This window comes from Pholcus phalangioides, unplaced genomic scaffold, assembly GCF_987345545.1.
Source record: "Pholcus phalangioides strain wild (caught in Gottingen) unplaced genomic scaffold, Ppha-v1.0 ptg000008l_1, whole genome shotgun sequence".
NCBI classification, from domain to species: Eukaryota; Metazoa; Arthropoda; class Arachnida; order Araneae; family Pholcidae; genus Pholcus; species Pholcus phalangioides.
Window position 1 is genome coordinate 18,995,211 of NW_028301601.1, and position 25,393 is coordinate 19,020,603.

At 38.4% G+C, this 25,393-nt stretch overlaps 1 protein-coding gene across 1 annotated transcript in view; it reads left to right on the forward strand.

Annotated features, from left to right (window-relative positions):
* LOC149083939 (matrix metalloproteinase-21-like) overlaps positions 1–25,393 on the forward strand; it is a 56,334-nt gene that overhangs the window by 13,074 nt on the left and 17,867 nt on the right. The window contains exons 2-3 of the mRNA XM_089234314.1: positions 17,175–17,363; positions 23,362–23,650. Of these exons, the coding sequence (XP_089090440.1) occupies positions 17,199–17,363; positions 23,362–23,650 (454 nt within the window). The 5' untranslated portion in view covers positions 17,175–17,198. The remainder of the gene's footprint in view (positions 1–17,174; positions 17,364–23,361; positions 23,651–25,393) is intronic.

Sequence of the window (25,393 nt, forward strand, 5' to 3'; positions counted from 1 at the left end):
GTTGGCATGTTGAAGTGGGAGAGATTTGAGAATGGTCCAAACACACAAATGTATGCAAATTACATACATACAGCGCCTCGACTGTGACGGGAAACGAAGAAACAAAGACTCCGTCCACAGTGCTGGGCAGTTTTGTTTGCCTCTCCTTTTACAGAATATGCAATATATACACACACACAGAATACACACAGAGCCTGTACTGCGACGAGAACAATCAAACAGAGCCTCCGTTGACAGCGCTGGGCCTTGTATGAACGTAGTATTGGGTACAAATATCACCATGAGCTCATACAAATATATATTCAAGGTTACAAATTGCTATCATACTATAAAATTGGAGCCTTTATTAGTACTCCCCCCCCCCCTTCCGATATGACGCCCGTGTCAGTTGGCTTTCTTACCATAAGACATCTCTATTCATCTTTCAAGGACTTTGAGAAGAGGACATCATTATATTAATACGTGAGACTCCTATATTCAACCTTGACTTGGGGCCCCCCTATCCATATAGGAAAATAATGAGGATTTATTTGACTGTACAATTGCCCCCTCCCCCTTTTTCTCCGGTGCTCTTTTATAATTCTAAGACTAATAAATAAATATACGAATCTCGGCCATGAATACACTCGAAAATAATCGTCATTGCTATTATTATGATTTAAATAACCGAGGGAGATTCGAGTGGGCATTTTTGCTAGGGCACCATTGCTTTTTGGCCAAAATTTAAACAACATGGGATAAATTGGTTATTATACATAATTTCGTGAATCATCTCGGTAAAAAAGTTTAGTAAATTTATCACTTTTACCAGTGATTATGCATAATCGCTGTTAAAAAAACCCATACGTCGTTGATAAATTTGATAAATATTAAAAAGAAATATGCACTTTTACCGGCGATTATGTGTCGGTATGCTCCCAAGCGTCGTTGGTTATAGTTAAGTTAAAGTTATAAGGTTCAAGGATTTCATTATATCAGGGTCAAATTTTAGAATACGTTAAAAAGGAGTTTGTTATATTGGAGACTGATTGTATACGCACAAAAACTTCTATGAATTTGTTTAATCAAGGAATTTGTTAAATGAGAGCTCGTTATATTGAGGCATGATCGTAAAATGTGTTAAATGAGAGTTTGTTATATCGGGGGTACTATCGCAAATTTGTTATTTCGGAATTTGTTGTTCGGGGGGGGGGGGGTGTTCGCGGAAAAATTCGTTAAATCAGAGCTCATTACATCCAGTTGAGATCGGCTCACAATAACAGTCACCTAAATAATAAATCTTATCACGGCAATAGAGTAACAATTTATCACGCATACCAATACGAAATGGTGATTATGCATAATACCGACCGAATATGATGAATTTAGTACGATTTGCCACGTTTATACGAACGACGTTTGGTTATTATTAATAATCACCGGTAAAAGTGAATTTCAAAATTTATCAAACTAGGCCAAAATGGCCGGTGATTTTCAAAATAACCGGATTTATCACATTTAGCCTAAGATATACACTATCAAACCAAACATTTTTGACACCAGTTGCAGGAGCCCCCATAATTTCTGCTTTGTATGTGGAGGCCCCCCAAACAACGGTTAGGCTTTGAATATGATTAATTTCAATTTTTTTTTAATAACTATTTATCAAGTTTCGAGCATTTAAAGTTTACAATTAACAATCATTCATAATTCAAATTGATTGGGGTTCCTAAAATATAAGGAATGGTTTCCTGGAGAGGCATGAGAATTCAAAAAAATTTGGAGGCCATGAAGATTGGTGTCCAGAGAAAAGTCTGAAAACTCCTGAAATAGATTTATGGCCTACGCAGCCTGCATATTGGAATGAGAGGTTTTGTCTTCTAACCGACACCACCCAGAGAATGGCTAAAATTGACAATGGTCGATAGAGCCTGGGCGGTGCACGGTATGATATCAAATTAAATGTCTTCTTAGCATTTTCTGGAACAGGAAAAATACAAAAACTACAGGATAAATACATGCCCCCCCCCCAGGTCAAGTGATTTTTCTGAGATCCCACCTGACAAATTCTCGAAAATTGTAACTGGTTCTCATTTTTGTGAGGCCCCGCATACTCTTCGGGCCCTCGGGCCGTGGCCGGGTGGTCCCATGCGTTAAGACGGGCACTGCCTAGGCCCCCTTTGCGATTATACAGGATGAATACGACAGCCCGGCCTGTTTCTCATTTCAGTCTCTTGAACGCGTCCTGCTCACCTAGGCTAAGGTTTTTGGTGAAAGCCCCATACATTTATTTTCTAGTGAATTAACACATTTAAAAAAATGGATAATATGGTTTTCCGGGCGTTATGGCTCCCGCAGGTGGGGGGGGGGAGAGGCTGACAGCGGATGATTTCTATATCTTTTTTTACGCTATAAATTCACTACAGAAGAGTTGGTGAAAAATCTGTACGAGGGCACACCAAAGATCCCATCTAGGAACCCTTCTGCAGGATGTGAAGGCCGTAACTGGCCTTGTGGAAGGGCTTTAGCTAGCACGGCTGAATCCCCCACTTGATCGTTCTTTGATTGCCCGTCCGCCCTCTACGTTTTTGGTTGCTAAATAATGTATAACTAATTTGGAAATTAATGAAAGAAATTATTTCAGAATTAATGAAAGAAATTATTTCAGAATTAATGAAAGAAATTATTTCAGAATTAATGAAAGAAATTATTTCAGAATTAATGAAAGAAATTATTTCAGAATTGGTAAGGGGAAAAAACTTATAAATCAATGAGAGAAATAATTTTTGTAATTTGTGACAGAAAGTTATTTCACAGTTAATGAATGAATAATTGCATAATTATTGAAAAGAAATGCTTTTAAGATACATCGAGAAGGATATTCATTACAGAATTATTAATTATTTATTTGTCTGTTTCTTTGGTGGTTCATCAATTATTGAAGAATCAGGAAAACAAATACTTTCTGGATATTGTGCCGAGTTGAAATCGGAAAGAAAAGTCAATCGGTCTCCACCGGGATTCGAACGCAGGCCCTCTTGCATCTACATCACCGTACGGAGACACGACCCTGCCTTCCTTATTTCACGCACTTTGGCGTTGAGGCCTGTCAACGCCAAAGTAGAGGAGTAGAGCCTCTCTAAACTTCAGAAAATGGCCGTATGGGACGGTAGACAGAGAGATGCAGCTTTTTCTCAGTCCAGTATATCAGGAGAACAGATTCAGTAAAATCCCCTCTTAACGGACGCCCCCTCAGATGCGATCACCCCCCTCTCTCGGCCAAATAACAATTTTCCCTTGTATAATAAATGTACGCATTTCAAACCCCTGATTAACGGTCACTCCTCTTTAACGGAAGAATCCCCCCCCCCCGCCGGTGCCCGTAAAAAAGGGGAGAGGTTTTTACTGTATTTGTTTATTATTGGGCTGAAAAAGCTGTCTATCTCTCTCAATTAAAGAATCATTTCAAATGACTTCAAATCAAAGTTAACTATAACTAATTCAATCAGGAATTTTTTGAGAATTGTGGGGGGAGGGGGGATAGTTTCAGAACTGAACAAAATTGATAATATTAAACAATACTTTCGAAATACTTCAAACAAAATCTTCAATTATTTTCGAACCAATACAACTCGGGGCCCCTTCTATCAAGTCCTGCCTTTGCTATGTAAACTAGTTTTGCAAAGCTTCAAACATAGGGGCCATTCAAGTATTACGTAAGCAGATTTTCAGCCATTTTTGACCTCCCCCCCTTGTCAGCAAAATTTCGTCAGCAGCTTAGAATATTTCGTATCTTCAAAAAGGGGTGGTTGATGACGTAAGCAACATTCAAACCACCGCCGATGCTGACGTAATACTTGAATGACCCCATCTCGGCAGGATTTACCGTAGATGCCGTTTGATGCGTGGTTAATGTTAACAACATCCTAAATTTTTAAAGTTATAATATTCTCATAAAGAAATTGTTTAATCTTCTGCTAATCAGTACGCAGGTTCGTATTCTCGGCATGGAACAACGCGTCTCTCAATATTTGGCAACGCTTCTTGAGAACCGCTACCTATAGTTTAAAAACTATTGATATATGTGGTAAAATTCAGCATCGAATAAATGTGTCCTGCCCACAAATCGAGAACGAACTGTGCAATATAGTTCACACTAGATGGCAGTCTCACATATGATCAAATTCCAGATTATATACCTCAGGGGTGGCCAACAAATGTCCGCGGGCCGCGAGGTGATTTTGTGCGGCTGCCCGACTAAAAAATGCTGTGCATTAAACTAAATTTCTATTTGAGGTTCCAAGAGAAGACTTCCAGGTTAACAGACTGTTTACGTTAATTATTTCTAGTGACGAAGATAATGTACTATGCTCTCACTATATACTACCTTTTCGAACACACACAACTTCTCTTGAAGTTTGTCATGGACATTATTTTTTCAATTGAGCCAAGCCCACGCATTAAGGCTGGCCCAATATGTTGCATGAGCAAGTAGTGTGGCTGCTCCACCATTTTCAACGATCGTCAAATGTTTGAGGTTGGATGGTATTGGAAGTCTAGTCGAGTGAGTTCCAGCTTCCAAGTCAAAGAAGCCGTCTTCCTTCACGATCTTCCAATCCACCTGGCCACATATTGGTCGAAGAACGCGAACAATGCTCTGAAAAAAACGGTTCTGTTCTTGTTCTTGTACTTTTCGCCACCTCGTTGGGCAAGTTGCCAGTGGCCTCTGTATTTGTATCTGAATGTGTATTAGCTAGGGCCATACTCGTGTCAATCCTGGCCCAATAGTTATTCCCAAATATTCGCTTCCAATATTTGCTTTCCCTTGATGCAGAGAAGCAGCAGCAACATAGTCTGGCTATATGCTGGTCACACTTGATCCAATGTTCCTTGGCAAATATTTGCTTCCAGAACAATTTATTACTCCAACGCTAAACTGTTGGCGTTCTTCGACTAATGTGTGGCCAGACGGATCGGAAGATCTGGTAAGAAGGCGGGCCCATTCACTTTTGTTGAAAGCTTTACTGGTCGTTCTTTTCGACCAGCCTTACAATACCTTCCAGCCTCCAACATTTGACGACCATTGCCAATGGTGGAGTGGCCACACTACTCGCCCATGACAAACCTTGGAGAGTAATGGGCTAGCCTTGACACGAGTGTGGCCTTGGCTTAATAAAGCTTCCGGCGAAGTCTATCGGAACGGGAATCAATTCCTTGAGCATCTATTCGACAAGTGCCACCGCACGGGGATGCCGCTATAAGAAAGGTGGCAAATCAGAGGTAAAAAAAAATTATTGCAGAGAAAAATCCAAAGATGTTTTGTCTGTAAAATTCAAACTATGATAATAATGTATTGGATGGAATAATTTGCAGTGGAGAAACAGTGTAATTTTTGATGCATTGAATCTAGCTGTGAAAAACATAAGCAGATATACAATTTGTGTTCATGAAGAAGTGGAGGACCGGCAACTATTCTCGGATTCGTAATCCTGAGACCCCAAATAATGAAGAAAATCATGTTGTCAGCAGCTGAGATGGTCTATTTCAATTCCCCTCTTATCCCCTCCCCGCGTCCTATTCTGAGCATGCGAGCCTAGCCGTTCAGTGTACTTATGAGTAAGTGGGCATGTGGTTTCTGCATTCGAAATTTTCATCGTGGTATTCGAGATTTTTGAACCATTTAATTTCATTGTGGCCTACGATAAATTGAAAATTATTTAAGCGGCTTCCGATCGCTTACAAATCCATTCAAGTATCCCGCGCTCACCATCGGACGGTAACGTAATTAGGCGAACCTCGCGGGCTCCAACAAGATCGATCTCGATGATCGACGAGAGGGATGTCATCCCAATAATCGATCATGCTAATCGCAAACACAACCCCCCCCCCCCGGTTCATTACAACAAACGTTTCCGTGACGTTTGACTATGTTTCTTGACATAGCGTTCGTTGTAAGAGACACCTCGTCGTATGCGATAACCGAAAGAGCCAGGCCATGTACAGCCGTTGATTATCGGCTGTTCATGTTGTAAGGTAGGATATTGTTCACAGCTCTTAAATAACCGCTTTCCTGTGCTACACAGAATGATCCGAAACCTATAAGTAAATATCGACAGATGTAGGTTATATATAGACAGGAACACGTCGTCGCGTTCTAGAAATTTCCGATCATTACTCACGGTGAATACGGCCTGTGAATCTTCAATATCTGGTACATTAGGGTCATCGAACGTCGTTCAAACAAATTGTGTATGTCACGGCCAATGTCCGAAATCAGGCCAGTCCATGCAATTGTGTAGTTACGGGGGAAGCAGTCCAGGGCGGAGAATTCGAGGAATGAATGTGGCCAAGAAAATTAGTAAAAGGGAAGAATGGCCGTGAAATTTGTTTAGCCAACAAAATAAATCCCCCTCTACTCAGAGAGCGAGAGACTTGGACACTGAATGACCGAAAGAGTGACCTAGAGAATTTGAAAGCATGTGAATGACCAAAAGAGTGAGCTAATGAGCAATGGGTCACATCAGTGAGCGAACTAGAGTGTTTGCAAGCATGTGAATGACAAAAAGATTGAACTAAAGAGCAATGGGTCACGTCAATGAGTGACCAAATCAGTGACCTAGAGAGTTTGCAAGCATGGGAGTAGCCTAGAGAAAATTTTTAGGCATGGGAATGACCAAAGAGTGGCCAGGTCAGTGAGTGACCACAACTTTGAACCAGAGATCGAGGGGACACGTTGGTGAGTGACCAAAACAGTGAGTCAGAGAGGGGAAAGGTCACGTCAGTGAGTGACCAAAACAGTGAGTCAGAGAGGGGAAGGTTACGTCAGTGAGTGACCGAGAGAGTGTTCAAGCACATGAGTGAGGAAAAAGAATGCCTTGGAGCGTGGGCAAGCATGCGAATCATCAAAAGATTGACCTAGAGCGTTTGCAAGCATGTGAGTGATCGAAACAGTGTGCAAGGATATGAATGACTAAAAGCTGCTGCATTGTCATCCCTCATTGTTCAAACAATTTGCATGTTACGGCCAATGTTCGAAATCAGGCCAGTGAAGTCTTGGTTAAGAGTCCGAAGTTGACCGTAATCTGGATTACTTCGGGGTTTGATCAACCAATATTTTAACTAGCCATTCGGTGGACATTGGCCATGAAAATATGCATTATTGATACCAGAGTATTTGCAATTTGGAATGCGAATGATAAATTTATCTTTATTTAATACACTGGGTGGTCATAAAATAGCTTAAAGCAAATTATCAACTAATGCAAATGAAACAAAGTAGAGGGGGGGTAGTCAACAGCTAACCACCACCAACGCCATGCGGTTACGGCAACAAAATTTTATAAAATTCGGAGGGCAACACTACCTTTTATGCATTGCAAAATTATCGGAACAGTAGAAAACCCATTAATGGCGTTATAAAAGAACCAGGAGCACCATAAACGCCGATGCAGGACGCATACGAGGAAAGAAGATGCCACACGAAGGGGTTGGTGCGCTAACATCCGCAAATCTTCAGGAATCCTCCCGACTGATCCGTTAAGCCGGGTTTTTCTAGGAGCAGGCTTTCTGCTGCGAGTCCAGCGTGAAAACTGTGATTGGTCAAAAAAAACCTGAATTTGCAAGATTTTAACCAATCAGCGTTTTTACGCTGCACACGGCGCAGAAATTCTACTTCTATATAGGAAAACCCGGCTTTAGCGCACTAACTTACCCCTTGAGATCTTCTTTCGTTGTCTGCATCCTTCGCCGGGGTTTATGTTGTTGCTGGTTCTGTTTTAACGCCATAATATATATTAATGGTTTGCCTTGATTCGTAATTTATAGTGTGGGAAAAAAGAATTATCCAAGAATTATCCCTGACTCCCAGGTCGGAACCCTGTCAGCCCCACCCTTGTGTGGGGAGTGGGGGCATGAAATCATTACCTACCACGAGAGGCTAGGCACAAAAATGTATTCACGTCATATCTGGCGGCCGTGTCTATGGCCGGGATTACACTATGAAAGTTTTTTTTTAAATTTGAAAAATTCAACCAATAAGATTATCGGTTGCGTTCGCACAAATGTAATCTATGAACTTTATTGGTTGAGGATTTGATCAAACTTTTATAGTGTAATCCTGGCCTATGACAGCTTACTCCAATTTTTTTCTCGTTCTCGAGAGCGCACATTCGAAGAAACACCTATACAGTATCTCGAATTTCATTTGCATTATCTGATTCTTGCGGCCGCTAGCAGATCGTATTTTGGTAAGGTAACAGCCCATCTTATTAACGGAGCCGTACGCTAGTTCGAGTCCTGAATAGGGATACGTCAATTAACCGAAAGCCATAATTGGTGAGACAGGGTTCCAATCGGTACTTATAACCCATCAAACCCCCTTCATCATGACTCTGCCAATTGCTGTTGCAGTAGTGCGCTTTGCAAATGAAAAAGAAAATAAAGATCAACGAGGTGGGTGAAAGTACAATGTTCACAGACCTGGCAGTGCAGGCCTGGGCATATGAAGAAAATTTTTTTGTCTTTTGAGACGTGCTTTGTCTCTGCTGTCATATGAGGAAATCTCCGTGAGATGTGAAATTTCAGAGTAGATACATCAATTAAATTTATTGTATTATTGGATAGATAAACATGTACTTAACTCTTCTGTCAACAGGTACGGAGTGATCCTAAAGTTAGTTGACATTTAAAAGTTTAATAAGTCACTGAATAATGTACGTAGAAAGATAAAAACTTTTAACTTTCACACTTGCTTAAAAACGGCAAGCAATTCTATCAAAACCTTAGAAAAAATGGTTACAAAAGTAATTAACAGATGTCGGAAAACAATTATTATAAACTTTTTTGAAGGAGCTTTGAGTTAATAATCATTAATTGAAGATTCGAAACGTATTTTTGTCCGAAAATGGTACGCGCTACCCCCCTGACGGTTAAGTGAAAAATGATAATCATTAGCGGGAAACAACTAGCAAAGTAGTAAAAACGTGCAAAATATATAATCAAGCTTCGCTCGCAATTTCTAAGAGTTCACACACTTCCACGGCGTGGAAGTCTCTTGCTCATTTCCTAAACATATCGAGTGGGTACGCGCTCACCTTTCACGCATTTCCTGAGGGTAAGCGAGCCTCATACGCATGTCGGTCCCTCGGGGGCCGGGGGGGGGTTGTTGTATGCATATATGCAAGGCGTTTGAGAGAAATACGAACTTCCACGCAATTCTAAATACATATTTGAGCTTCCTACGCATTCCAAGAGGTACCCACGAGATCGACTCGACGTATGTACTTTTAGGGGCACGTATGCTTCATACGTATGTCTTAAGTAAACCAGAGTCCTACGCGTCTCAAATCTAGGCTAAGTAAGCCCTCTATGCATTTCCAAGTTCAGGTGAATCTCATATGCATTTCAATGCCTTCTACGCACTTCTGGGGGAGGGGGGGGGGCAATACATTCCTCTGACAGATTTGTAGGGATAAGCAAGCTTCCTGCGTATCTCTAGCAATACTCAAATTTCTACGTTTCAACGGGATGCGAAAGCCTCCTACGCAAATTTGAGGAGTACGCATGACTTCGACGCTATTCTAAAAGGGTATGCGTGCGTCATATGCATGTCTGGTAAACTTGCATCCTACGCATCTCGTCTCTTGGGTTAAGTGGCTTTCTACGCATACAGAGAAAAGGCAAGTCTCTTGCGCATAAAAATTCCTTTTACGCATTTTTGAAAGTACGCAACACATTTCTCGGGGTACGCAAGTTTTCTACGCATTTCTGGGTAGCACGCAAGCTTCATACACATGCCTAGCGTTAAACAAGCATTCTACCCATCTCATCTCTAGCAATAGACAAGTTTCCTACGCTGTCAAGGGGTATCAAGGGGTAGATGGCGACCTATATCAGAAATTTCTTGCAATATTGATTGGACCGTTGTTAGGTTATAACTCATCAAAAGGGATATGTGCTCCTTCTACGTACTTTTGTGTGATACGCAACACTTTCTTACATGCATTTCTCGGACTAGACGAACCTCGTACGCATTTCGAGTGATGTCGAAGCTTCCTAAACATTTAAAGGTATACACAAACTTCATACGCATGTCTAGGACTAAACTGGCATACTAAACCTCCAAGAATAGGCAAGCATTCTACGCCTTCTAAGAGAGGGTACGTGCCCCTTTTACGCACTTCTGTGGGTACTCTGCATGTACGCTCGGACGCTTTTCTAAGACACGCAAGTTTCTACGTATACCTAGGTTAAACAAGCTTCATACGCCTGTCCATGTTCTCTCTACAAGCTTTATACTTTATACGCATTTCTAAGCTAAACAAGCTTCATACGCATATTAGGGCACAAATACACATATATATTTATGTATATAGTGTGCACGCTGGTTTTCAATTCTGCAAAGTCGATGCCGATTGGTTAGAAAAACTTGAAATTCAGGTTTTTAACCAATCGATAACTCTGATGATTCCGGAAATCGGAAACCAGCGTTCACTATGTTCGTGCCCTTGATTTTGATCTGGTTAAGGTACAATAAGCTTTTTTCGCGTATCATCTCTTGAAATAGGAAGGTCCAGCAAGTCAAAACAAAAATTAGCAAACTGAAGTAACAGAATAAATGAAGGAAATGAAAAAATATTCAAATCAAAGAAATAAAATATACAAATGGTAGAAATATAATATACAAATTAAATAAACACAAGGAAATAAAATATTAAAATATACAAATTATATATACATAAATAAAATATACAAAAGAAGGAAATAACGTATACAAATGAAAGGAATGAAATGAAGGAAGCAAAATGTATTTAAAATGAAGTAAATAAAATGCACACAAATGAAGGAAATAGAATACAAAAAACTGAATGCTAATCAACAATAATACCTAAATAATAAAATGATGTAAATCCAGTAATATAAAACAATTTACTAAAACTTCCTTTCATCTCACCACACTTCAAAATCGAGTTTTCAAGTCAATAGCAACTCACCAAAAAAGTCTATACCTTCATTCCCCCTAAAGAATACATATTTCATTAAAGAAAATATTCTCTTTAATTACTCTTCAAAACAGGATCCACATTTTATTAATTGGGTGTTTCCGCATAGAACGACTGCACGAAAAGCCTTCCATGTAATTTCCTTACGCATATAAACCCTTAAAAAAAGTACCATATTTTAAAACGGAGGCACTGAAAATGCTTTGTAATTAGAATTACGTGTTTTCAAAGTCTAAAATGATCTCCTTGACAGGCAAAAAATCTGTGACGGCCTGTATGGCATGTGTATCTGAATAACACGATTCCCATTTCCGTAAGCAACCCCACAAGGGATTATATTCAAAGAAATATTCCCACGCACCTGTTTTCGGATGCAAATGTGAGAATTGCTTCGAGGGTAGATGGAACGTTAAAAAAAAATAACCACGTGTGATTTTTCTTTCATGCAGTGTTTCCGATTTTGTCACTCCCTCATTATATGCATATGCATGTATAACTCTCCTCTTTTTTTTGAAGAATTATATCGGCTGTTTCAACGTCTCAAAAACCTATTATTCGAACACCTGCGTCAAGCGTACCTTTTCCAGTACGGCCTCGGGCGGATTCAGGGGGTCTCCAAAGCCCGCGAGTGTATCCGAATCCCTACCAGAGATTACCCGAAGTTATAATCAGCTGTTGGCCACCAAACAAAACTTAGCGCTGATCGATTCACAATCTTAAAAGATTACTTTCGAATCACTGATGAAACGTTTCCTCAACGTCTCTGAACCCGAGGTCTAGTACGATGTTTCCCAAAGTGGGCAATATCATCCCTTTAGGGGGTGATGGAAAGGTCCGGGGGAAGTATAATTTTTGGGTTTAGTTTAGGATCCTATGCTTGGGTTTGGGGGGGGGGGCGATGAGAAGAACACTTTTATGAAGAAGGGGGCGTTGGAACGAAAAATTTTGGGAAACTATGGTCTAGTAGAGCGGTTCTCAACCGGTGCTCCGTGTGCACTTCCCAGGGGCTCCACGGTGACTCAAGGAAAATGAAATAAATAAGTAAATTTGATAGATAAATGAAAAAAAAAGAGGCCTACAGGGTACAAAATTATATACAAAAAGGGCTCCTCGAATCAAACAGGGCTCCGACATAAAAATTATGAACTGAATAGGCTCCGCGAGTCAAGAAAGGTTGAGAACCGCTGGTCTAGTACATAGTTTCCCAACTTTTTTTGTCCAATCTCTCGGCCCCTTCAGAAATTTTTCCTCCCATCGCTCCCCAACGCAATCAAACCCATAGGATCCTATGTTATACCCGTAGCTTCTACTGCCCCTGGAACTTTCCATCGCCGACAGGGGGGCGTTAACGCCTACGTTGAGAATCACTGGTCTAGTAGAATGTCTGAAATAATTTGACGGGCCACTCTCTCTTGTGTCCCGTATTACAGGACATTCCTTTAATTTTAGTTGTTCCCATTTTTTTTTATACAATAAATATTGAATTTGTAACATTTTCTAAGGTCATGAATGTACAGCGGTTTCATAATATGTAAATTATATTATGACAATTATGACAATAAATATTCATCTCACATATTTTTTAGGTTCAACATTTTTTCGCGATTTTTCAGCAAATTTAATAACACTGGTGATTATCCTTATTTCTTCCAACGTTCTTGATGACAATCGGTGATGTCCCGTATTTTACCCTGTTTAAGATCCCAGTTTAACGTATTCAACGTTTAATGTATTCAATTCAACGTTGAACGTATTTAAGATCCCAGTTTAACTTAACTCAGACGTTTCTAGTTTTTCCGCCTGCTGGTTAAACGAATTTTGCCGCCCTTCTCCCATTCTGGTATAACTTTCTCGACTACTCTTTCCTTGAGTTCACCACCATGTGCTAACCCGCTTTCCCTCTTTCCCCCCCCCCCCGCTAGTACACCGGTGTTTCTAAGTCACTCTTTTGGTCATTCCCACGCTCACACACTCTCTAAGTCACCCTTTGGTCATTCACGTGCTTGCACATTGTTTTAGTTACTCTCATGATTGTACACTGCTTTTGTCGCTCAGGTACTTGCTCACGCTCTTGGTCGCTCACTGACATGGCTTCTTGCTTTATAGGTCGCTCTTTTGATCACGTTTACATGTGTTCTAGTCCATTCACATACTTGCACACGCTCTATAAATCAGTGACTAACATGGTCCCTCTCTCTCTGTAGGTCACTCTTTTGGTCATTCACACGCTTGCTCACTCTCTAAGTCACTCACTGACCTAGTTACTTGCTGTCTGGGCAGAAGCGGATTTATTGAGGATTATACAAATTTCGCCGACATTCTCCTAGTTTTTTTGACAATTCATTCCTCAAATTTGTCACCCCTCTGAACTTGCCGTCCTGGGCTATAGCCCGCTAAACCCCGATAGTACTTTACCCATTATAGTACGCCGTGATAGTACTCTTCTAATGAAATATTGCCATCTGACCATTTGAATATTTTTTTCCTGCGAAATACATTTTTTTACTGCGCCTTGTAACAGTCCCTCATCCCCCCCCCCCGCCCGCTCACCAATTTCAGTTAGTAATTAGGGAATTGCATTTAAGTTAATAAATTACATATTTTGACTAAATTTAGTGATACTCCGTATTTTATCGCCATCCCCGACATTTTCCCCGATGATGTATGTTCAACCCAAGTATGAAGGTATAATTTTTATTTTAATCCACGTGGATTACTAAAATCCATTACAAATGTTGAGTAAGTTTTCATTGAGTTAGAATTGCTTGATAAAATTAATTCTAATAAAAAGCAATTCCGACAATATAAAATTACTCAACCTTTGTAATTGGTTTTAGTAATGTCCACATGGATTCAAATAAAAATTATACCTTCATACATGGGTTGAACATACACCATCGTGGAAAATCCCCGGAAATCGCGATCCTACGGGATGGAGATAAAATACGAGGTATCGCTAAATTTAGTCAAAAAATTCAATTTCATAATTACTGCTGAAATTGCCGAGCGAGAGGGGGTCGGGGATGAGGGACTGTTGAAAGCCACAGCAAAAAAAAAAATATATTTCATAAGAAAAAACATTGATTAAAAAAAAATTAATTCTAATAAAGTCTGCTTGCGAACCACCCATACTGCTTTACGCACACCAACTCCGGTCATATATCGCCATAAGGCACTTTCCAACCGGAGGAGTTGGGTGGGAAATGAAGGCTCCATCTATCGGTGGTCGCCCTAGGCTCGGTAGTTAAAGAACTTGCTTCTAACGTTCTATGTGCCCGGATTCGAACCCATATACCTTGATGGTAACCTTCACAGCGGAAGACGAGCATCTTACCACGGCGCCACTCGAACCCAGAACCACTTTGTCTGGGTTGATTTGGGTCCACTTTGACACCAGAAATGTCTTTTGCCAAGCTGATGGGTCGTAGTTTTTTTGGAAAACTTCACTTGAGCTTGTCAGAGTTTATTCTTATTGTCATCTTTTTGGAAAATTTACAGGTTCCATCTGTCCTTTTAACTCAGCTGCTGAAAGTCCACTAGTAGCAGCATCATATAAGTAGGGATCTTTTTCTTTTTATATTCTTCCCTTTTTTCTTTCTATTTGCTTTAAATGTCGCATTATCACCAACAATGTCAGCGTTTGCATCTTCACTGTTCATAAAATCAATTACAGATTCATTAACAAGATTTTCATCACAATAATTATTTTTAGACTTTTTTCTTAGATATTTCCTATTTTTTCTAGTTTCACTCGTTTTATTTTTTAACACACTATTTTGCATCTCAGAGAAGGATTTACACTCAACATCACTTATGATATTATTGACATTAGCATCAGAATTTTTAGGAGTTCCCACCATGTCGTCATCATTCTCTGTAACATTCATGGGATCAGAAGTACTCAGAGGAGTAGAAGACATTAGAAATTCTAATACCAAAGATATTAAACAGTCCAAACCGCAACCACTGCTCAGGGAATCAGGACTAATAAGGTAATCAGATATATTGAGAACGGCTATGACAGAGGGGCCACCTCTTTTCGCTGTAGCTAACCTGTCATTAGCGTACGTATTCTTGTTCTAGAAACAGTTTGAAGTGGCAGACTGTGTTATAGCCACTAATTCTCGAGTCAGCTGACAATTGTATACTGTCAACATGAGTTTTTTTTTTCAAAAGAACATTACATTCAGTGATTATTTCACTCTAGGAGTCTTTTATGAATTTTAGCATAATCAGTACCGCCAACGCCAGCAACGCAATCATGGGTGGAGATACGGGGGGGGGGCATTTCCCCCCAGCATCAAAGGTGAAGTCAACTGATCTAATGTATATACGTATAGATTAATTGACATCATCATCATCGTGCCTCCCCCCAGACTTCCAAGTCTATCTCCGCCTATGAACGCAGTGCTGTGGAGCATTAGTGTGCACAGAAGCACGTATATCAACATGTGCACAAACATTATATTTCAACAAATCTTTGTTAGAATGCAATGAATCATTTACAACATCAGTTTTATCGTGCGAAGTGATACCACACCATTAAGAATAATTTCAGTGGTTTGAGCATTACACTCTGAGAGAAAATCAGTAGAGCAGCCATATATATCAGTATCATTAGTAGTAGAGACACAATTTACATCCAAATTTCTTTTTCCATTCAGAGTGGCACTATTATTACGCCGGTATTACACTATAAAAGTTTTCTAAAAGTTCTTTTACAAAATTTGAAAAATTCAACCTGTAAGAAAATCGTTTGCATTTGCTCCAATGTAACCTATGAGATTTATTGGCTGGATTTTTCAAGTTTTATAAAAGGGATTTGATCAAACTTTTATAGTGTAATCCCGACCTGAGGAACATCTTCTAAGTTCGAGCATCACACATTAAATTATAAACATTTGTGCCACAATATATGTCAATTATCACCAATAGAAACACTATTTTCATCAAAACATTTTGTGACATTCAAGGTGGCACCATCACTAATTATACCTTCAGAAATATGAGCATTACACACTGACGATCATTAGCATCACTATATTTATTAGTGTCATTAATAGAAGAAATACCATGTTTATCCAAAGATTTAGTATCCTCCACAGAGACACAACCGTTAGTAAAAACTGAGGTTTGAGCATGACATACCAAATGGCAACCATTAGTATCACTATTTGAATTTGGTACTAAGAAAACACTATTTTCATCCAAAAAATTTTGACTTTCCTTAACACATTTTGCTTTATGTATAGGCCTACCTTTTTTACTAATTACTAGCAATTTACCATCTGTTTCAAAGCGAATGTTTATGTATACAATCAAAACCATCCAAATTATTAAAAAATCGGACAGCTTCAATTACTAGAAAACGGCATATTTCTCTATTCGATTGCTCTACCAGATACTCGACATACACTGAAATTACATCCAATAACTGTCCAATAACTTCATAGTCCTCAACAAGACCATCATTGCCTGCATCATATTGAGCTCGAATCCAGGGAAAGAAACTTCCCGCAAAGGTTTCGAGATCCCTCCCTTTGTCATCGTGAGCATTTCCCGCAAGCCTGCGAAGCCCCAAAATTTGGGCAATATCAATGGGATTAGAATAGATACAGCACAGTGGCATGAGGCAGTTGAAAAAGTCGAGAACTTACCCCTGATGAGCCACATCTATGGTCAGGGAACTTGAAAGATTTCTGGGGGTGAAATTTCAGGGGCAAAAAGGGACAGGAGTGAAACATCCTGGGAATGAAATGTCGGAGAACAATTGTCAGGGGCGAAAAGTCCGTTGGGGGCAGAAATACCAAGGGTGAAACGTCTTTGAGGACGAAATGCCGGCGGGTAAACGTCAGGAGTGAAATGTCTGAGAACGAAACGTCAGGAGCCGAAGGTAAAGATCGAAAATACCAGGAGTGAAACGCCCATGGGGACAAAGTGTCGGTAGACAAACGTTAGGGGGCGAAATGTCCGCTCGGGGGAAGGGGGGGGGGTGGAGGTTAGAGTGGAAAAGTGCCAGTAGTGATAGGAAACATCCTGGGTACGAAATGCCGGAGGAAAAACCATCGGATAAATTTTCCAATCCTGAATTATGAAATGTTGATAATCATTGGAGTATCAACGACTTAAAACATTAGGGCCATGGAAACAACACATGGACAGCTAATGTTATTTGTATTTTTATTTCTTTTTTAGAAACTTCATCAAGGAGATGCCAACATGAGACTTGATCCATCGACGAACTACGTCACCGTGGTTTGTCTACTGTTGTTGGGACCCTTGGTCGCTTCGGAGCAGTTCTTCCATACGAGGGATCGCAGCGACAACGTCGAGTTCAGGGATCTCAATGACAGGAATCTCGTCACCTCCAAGGAAAAAGCTGAGGTGGGTATTCTAATCCAATATTTATTTACACCATTCAAACAAAATTTTACTATATACGAAATAAATACCCGATTTAACGATCCAAGAAAAACCGACATTTTTATTCATTAAATCGAGGAAAATCGTTACATCGGGATTAAGATCAAGACAAATACTCGTACTTCTGAAATAACTCGTTATACGGGAGTTGGTTTGGGAAAAGACACACACCCCCGTATTATCACAATCGGATCCCGATATAACGAACTTAACGTTCGTGTCTAATTATTGTCCAATAGTTCATTCGTGTCCAATAGCTCATGTCTATAAACCAGGACTTCTTAACTTTTTTCAGCTGCGACCCAAAATCGTCAACAGGAACAACTCGGAGGCCTATCGGTCTATTTTTAATTTAAAAATTTTTATCAAATATTTCTGATTAACAAAATGTATATTTTACGAAACTTGTTTCACACCAGCCCACGCTGACTTTAATCAAAGTTGGGGTCATCGGAGCCCAGGGCCCCAAACTATCGAAACCTTCCACTAATTCTGAAATTATTTCTATCATAAAAATACTGAGTTTTTCCATTAATTCTGAATTTATGTTTATTTCATTAATTTTAATATAACTCTCTCTCTCTCCTCTTTTCCTAATTTTAAAATAATTTTCCATTATTTTTTAGAAAAATTTTCCATTAGTTGTAGAAAAATTTTCCATTAGTTTTAGAAAAATTTCCCATTAGTTTTAGAAAAATTTCCCATTAGTTTTAGAAAAATTTCCCATTAGTTTTAGAAAAATTTCCCATTAGTTTTAAAATAATTTTGCATTAGTTTTGTTTTGTTAGTTTTGTTAAAACTAATAATTTTGTTATTAGTTCTAAAATAATTTTGTTATTAGTTCTAAAATAATTTTGCATTATTTTAAAATAATTTTACATTAGTTTAAGAATGATTTTTTTTTTCAGATTTAATCAATTTTGCTTAGTTCCGAAATAATATTTTCCTCCAATTCTCGAAATTGATTTCAAGATAAAATTTAATTGATCAAGTTAATTTGTTATCAAGTTTTTGATTGATTACTGATTAATCTCAATCTGAAATCGCTTTAGATGATTCTGTAATTATTTATTTCAGAATTCTGGAATTATTTTCCCACTCAATTTATCTTGAAATTATTTCTTTCAATAATTATGAAGAGTTACTCTTTCATTGATTTTGAAATAATATTTCTATTAGAAATTACTGAATTATTTCTCTCATTGATTAATATGCTATTTTTCTCACTAATTCTAAATTTTTCTGAAATTCTTCCCTCCAATGTAACCGATACGTTTATCAGTTACATTTTTCAAGTTTTGTATGAAAAAAAAACTTTTATAAAATTTTTACAATGTAATTCCGGCCAAACTAAAATATAAAGACTATATAAAATTTCAAACGCTTATCCTCCCTTCAAAAATTAAGCACTTTTTATCGAACTGTAATCTTCATATTCCGAGCTCTCGAATATAGTGGTCGGGACATCCTCTACTTTCGAGCACACTGTACACGGGCCTCCTAATCCTCTTTTGTGAACAGTTCTACTATATAACAAGAGATGTTCAAACGCATGTAATTTTCTCTGAAGACATTTTTTTTTATTCATATCTTGAATCATTGCTGTTCTTCTTGGGAGAAGTGTTGGAAAAGTCGGCCTAACCGAACTTTTATACAGAATGCTCAGAATAATATCCGATGGTCTTCAAGAAATTCTTAACCAGTGTCTTAGCATGGGATTACACTATAAAAGTTTGATGAAGGTCAACTTGAAAAATGTCACTAATAAGATTATTGGCTACATTCTAGAAAATGCAACCGATGATCTTATTTGTAGCAGATTTCAAGTTTTATAAAAAGGAATTTTATAGTGTAATGCCAGCCTTAGGCCGGGATTACAATATAAAAGTTTTCTAAAAGTTATTTTATAGAATTTGAAAAATTCAACCAATAAGATTATCGGTTGCATTTGCACAAATGTAACCTATGAGTTTTATTGGTTGAATTTTTCAAGTTTTATAGAAGGAATTTTATCAAACTGGGGATTACGCTATAAAAGTCTCATAAAAGTTATTTTATAAAACTTGAATAATGCGACACATCGGTCACACTCGAGCGATTGCAACTGATCAGTTGATTGGTTTCATTTGTCAAGCCTTGCAAATAGAATATGTTTTACTTTGTAATTATCTATCTTTCAAACCTATCAACCATGAATTCATTTTTAGCGAGTGCACACTCCTCTTGCGCACTTTTTGGGAAGTTTCAACACATACCTAAAGCTTTACGTGCCTTCTGCACAGGGCCGCCTTAAGAGTATGATGGACCCCCGGGCCAATTGATTTTTCTGAGGCCCTACTGAACAAATTCTTGAAAATTTCAACCAGGTCTAATTTTTCTTAGGCCCCTCTTCACTTGAGGCCCCCGGGCCGTGCCCGGGTGGGCCCATGCCTTAAGACGGCACTGGCCTTCTGTGCCATTTTTATGTACGAAAGACTCAAGGATATCTAGAGGTATGCTAACCTGTAAGCATTCCATGTATTATGAGGTTTATGGAAACTTGGTCCTCGACATTTCACCCCTGGTACGTTGTGTCTCCGGTACGTTTCGTCCCCTGACCGAACCAAGTGAATGGCTGAGTGACCAAGCGCGTGGGTGAATGAGCAACAGCGTTTTGTTGGAGGACGAACGACTCAGGAAGTTCGTGAATGATGAACAAACGAGCGAGTGAGTTAATCACACGTTCACTCCACTACTCGCTTGATCACCCGTTATGTCACTCACCCACTTGATCACCCGTTATCTCACTCACTCACTTGATCACCCGTTATCTCACTCACTCACTTGGCCACCCATACTATCACTCATCCACCCACTTCGTCACTCACACGGTTATACACTCACTTGGTCGCCCATATTGCCACTTACTCACTCATGCAGTCACTTTCTCAATCGCTCACTTACTCAGTCGGGGCGAAAAGTCCTGAATATCATACTGTATATGTTACGGTGAATGTGATAAATCTGGGTTGTTATGCATAATCGCCGATCACTATAGTGAGTTTGATAAATTTCTCTGAATTGATCACTTTAACCGGTGATTATGTATAATACCCAAGCGTCGTTGGTATAAACATGATAAATCTTCCTAAATTCATGACATTTGCCGGTTGCTATTCATAATCACCATTTTCTGTTAGCGAATGTGATAAATTGGTTTCATTGCCGTGATAGTATTTATCAATCAGATGACCGCACTTGTGAGCCAGAGTCTGAACCGGATAAAATGAACTCTGTTTTAACGAATTTTTCCGAACATCCCCGAAATAACTCTAATAATCACTAATCACTCCTATCTGGTAAATTCTACGATCACACCCCGATATAACGAACTCTCGCCTAACAAACAAACGCTTTGATTTAACGAATTTTTAACCATAAAATCATGATTTTAATCATGAAATTCATTAAATGGGAATTCGTTATATCGGGATCCAGCTATACTTATCAACACACTAGACTCTTTCGGATTTTTTCTAAGTATTTATCAAATTCACTAATCACACTGGACTAGGGTATTACCCATAATCACCGGTAAAAACGATAAATTTCCAGTATTTATCAAATTTACGCGCTAAGCTTGAGTATTACGCGCAATCGCGGATAAAAGTGTTAATTCTTCTGGTAATCATCAAATTCACCAACGATGGGTGCGTGTGCGTGTGTGGGTTTGTGTCCACCGTAACACATGCAAAAACGGGGTTTTCATCAGTGAAAGAAAGGAATAAAGTAGAATGCATTCTCACGCAGCTTACAACGCACGAACAAAACAAAACCGTAATTTCTATCCATCGAACGGATGGGCTCCATATCTATTCTTCCCAACCAAAAAAAACTGATTTCAACACATATTTCCAGGGCATTGCCTCCCATTTCTTATTTTCCCGTCCCGGAACTTGGAATATAAAATCTGAAACAGTTTTAAAAAAGTATATTACCTCATGAATAGGATCCAGATGAAAACATGGAAATTCCATTTTTCTCCCGGACTCTGTTTGAAACAAAGTGAGCGGAACTGAAAATTTGATTTGAGCAGAATTTTTTTTTTTTTCCTGGAAACGCGAAATTCCCGAAACATTTCAGGAAAACACTTTTCCTATTCCAGTTTGTTTGTAGAAAAAACTCGGGGAAAAGATTGAAAAATATTTGCAATTCACATATATGTATACCATGCGCATCATTTGCATAATCATATTCATATATTTCAAGGATGTGTAATATGTTCTCGAGATGTCTCGCGGGGAAGTGTGCACGTGTAGGCTGACCATTGGCGTACGCAAAGGGGGGGGGGTTTGGGGTTCTAACCCCCTCTCTTGAGAATTCTGCGTACGCCTATGAGGCTGACCATACTGTCTCGATAAAAATACGGGAAATTGAAATTAGAAATATGGTAAAAACTCGACATAGCTAAAAATTTTGCCCAAAACTAAGCAAAGTTGCCAACTATCTCTTGAAAAATCGCCAATGGCGGGGAATGAAACACCATTACAAATTTCAGTGGCTTATAATCAATTTTACGAACTAAAACGTTTAACATGAAATATATGTAAGTATATATATGTACTCTTATTCATGGTTATTCCCGTATTTCCCCGTAATTTTAGCCATCTCGACCATTTTTAGCAATGTCCCGTTTTTTTTTCACGTATTTTGAACGAAAATAAGTCTACTTGAATTGTTTTTTTTTTATTGAAATCAAGGAATGAAATTATCTTCCCTGCTTACGAACTTTATATTACGACTAAAATTATAATATTCATCCCATATATTTCTCATTTAAACGTTTTATTTCGTAAAATACAGTTTAAACCAATGCAATTTGCAGTAGTGCTCAGAGCCGTCTTAAGAGCATCATGGGCCCCCGGCCCAAGTGATTTTTCTCAGGCCCTACCAGACAAATTTTCGAAAATTTCAACCATATCTCATTTTTGTGAAACTCCTTTTCTCTTGAGGCCCCTGGGCCGTGCTCGGGTGGGCAGATGCCTTAAAACAGCGCTGGTAGTACTTAATTATCCGCCTTTAGCGTTTTTTCAGTGATTTCAGCAATTGTTAGCAACATTGTTCACTTTCAACATCATTTTTGGCGATAATTGACGATGTCCCATGTTTGGAGTACCAATGTCTTGTATTTTTCCCACGAAAATATGGTCAGACTACAAATACAAATAGTTTTTGGTAACATTAATCCTGATTTCAACGGAGAATAAAAATTAAAGGTGGCTTTGTTGTAAATGCATGAAAAAAAAGGACATCTTGATAAAAACTAGTAGGGATGTCCAAAATTACGTGAAAAACGGGAATACGAAACGAATGATCACCCTTTACATGTGGCGTATATAACCACGACCTCCTATACAACCTATATGTATAAGAGGTCGTAGTTAAATAAGAGGTCATAATAACTGCCGGTCATTTCTGAGCTGACCATATTTTCTCGAGAAAAATATGAGACATTTAGATTCAAAATACGCGACACTGCCAATTATCGCCAATCGTAAGCAAGGTTGCCAAATATTGCTCACTGAAAAGTCGCCAATGGCAAGAAATGAAACATTACTGCAAATTGCAGTGGATTAAAATGAATTCCACCGAATAAAATGTTTGCCATGGAAAATATGTGGCTGAATTTTCTTACCTTAGTTTAGTTTATGAGTTGGAAGATTCATCCCTTGAATAAAAATTCAAGTTAACTTCGTTAAAAATACGTGGACAGGATAAAAAACAGGATATTTTTATTTTAAAGAAAGTCAGGATGGCCAAAATTACGTGAAAATATGGGAATATCCTCTAAAATATGGGACGTGTATTTATTATGTAGGGTTGCCATATATATATGGTAACCCTATGGACGTATGTCACTAATGGCTTTTTATGTCGAATATGTTTTGTGTGATGTCCACGATTATTTTCCCCTTACCAGGAACTGCTAAAGAGGTATGGATATCTGAGGTGCTCTGGTAACGGTCACAACAACCATCACAGGAGACGCGGCCCGTCACACCAGCGTCACGGACGTCACGGCCGTAGGGGCTGCGGTGATGAGGAAGTCCGGAAGGCTATCAAGAAGTATCAGCACACGTATAACATGCCGATAACTGGACGACTTGACGTGCCGACGTTGAAGATCATGAGTGAATCCAGGTGCGGTAATCCGGATGACGAAACCGGGGCTGTACCGTTCAAGTCGATGATTAACGTCCGCAAAAGGCGTAAGTTGGATCAATATTAAGTAATACGGTAAATTTCTGGAATAAAAAGTCCAAATTTCACAAAATAAAAAATTCCAAGTCGTAAATTCCGCATTTATTCACTGTGCGAAGACATTTTCCAAATCAAAAATATATTACATTCATCCGCGAAGACATTTTTCAAATCAAAAATATATTACATTCATCCGCGAAGACATTTTTCAAATCAAAAATATATTACATTCATCCGCGAAGACATTTTTCAAATCAAAAATATATTGCATTCATCCACGAAGACATTTTTCAAATCAAAAATTTTACATTCATCCGAAGACATTTTTCAAATCAAAAATTTTACATTCATCCGAAGACATTTTTCAAATCAAAAATATATTACATTCATCCGAAGACATTTTTCAAATCAAAAATTTTACATTCATCCGCGAAGACATTTTTCAAATCAAAAATATATTACATTCATCCACGAAGTCATTTTTCAAATCAAAAATATATTACATTCATCCGCGAAGTCATTTTTCAAATCAAAAATATATTACATTCATCCGCGAAGACATTTTTCAAATCAAAAATATATTACATTCATCCGCGAAGACATTTTTCAAATCAAAAATATATTACATTCATCCGCGAAGACATTTTTGAAATCAAAAATATATTACATTCATCCGCGAAGACATTTTTGAAATCAAAAATATATTACATTCATCCGCGAAGGCATTTTTCAAATCAAAAATATATAACATTCATCCGCGAAGACATTTTTCAAATCAAAAATATATTACATTCATCCGCGAAGACATTTTTCAAATCAAAAATATATTACATTCATCCGCGAAGACATTTTTCAAATCAAAAATATATTACATTCATCCGCGAAGACATTTTTCAAATCAAAAATATATTACATTCATCCGCGAAGACATTTTTCAAATCAAAAATATATTACATTCATCCGCGAAGACATTTTTCAAATCAAAAATATATTACATTCATCCGCGAAGACATTTTTCAAATCAAAAATATATTACATTCATCCGCGAAGACATTTTTCAAATCAAAAATATATTACATTCATCCGCGAAGACATTTTTCAAATCAAAAATATATTACATTCATCCGCGAAGACATTTTTTAAATCAAAAATATATTACATTCATCCGCGAAGGCATTTTTCAAATCAAAAATATATAACATTCATCCACGAAGACATTTTTCAAATCAAAAATTTTGTGATTGTTTCGCAAAAAAAATTTACGAATGAAAAATTTGTTATCATAATCTTTGCATTTGTTCAACTAAAATGACAAATTTCGCATTTATCACATCTTCTGAGATGTGTCGTACGACTCTGCTAAGAATATAATTTTCTATCCTTTTGTTTCACCATGGGCCCCACATCATCCCTACCCTTGTGTATATGGGAGGGGAATGTATCGCACCACTGGTTTCGGGGGGGGGGGGCTCAAAGATTTCTGTGGCCTGGGTTAGGACCCAGACACGGTCCACTTGCGCCATGATTTTAGGTACAGGATTTTCGAATAGAATTCGGCATCCAACATGACATATTATTGCAGAATACACAGAAATTCTGAAAATTATCTCAGTAAAATTTGACATTAAATAACTATTATTTGAAGTTCAGGCTTGATGAGAATTTGAAATTTTAATTTGGGCAAGCTCCCTTTGGGGTCCCTGGCTTCGGGATCTATTGGCCCATCTGTTAACCCGTTATAGGTCTCCTGG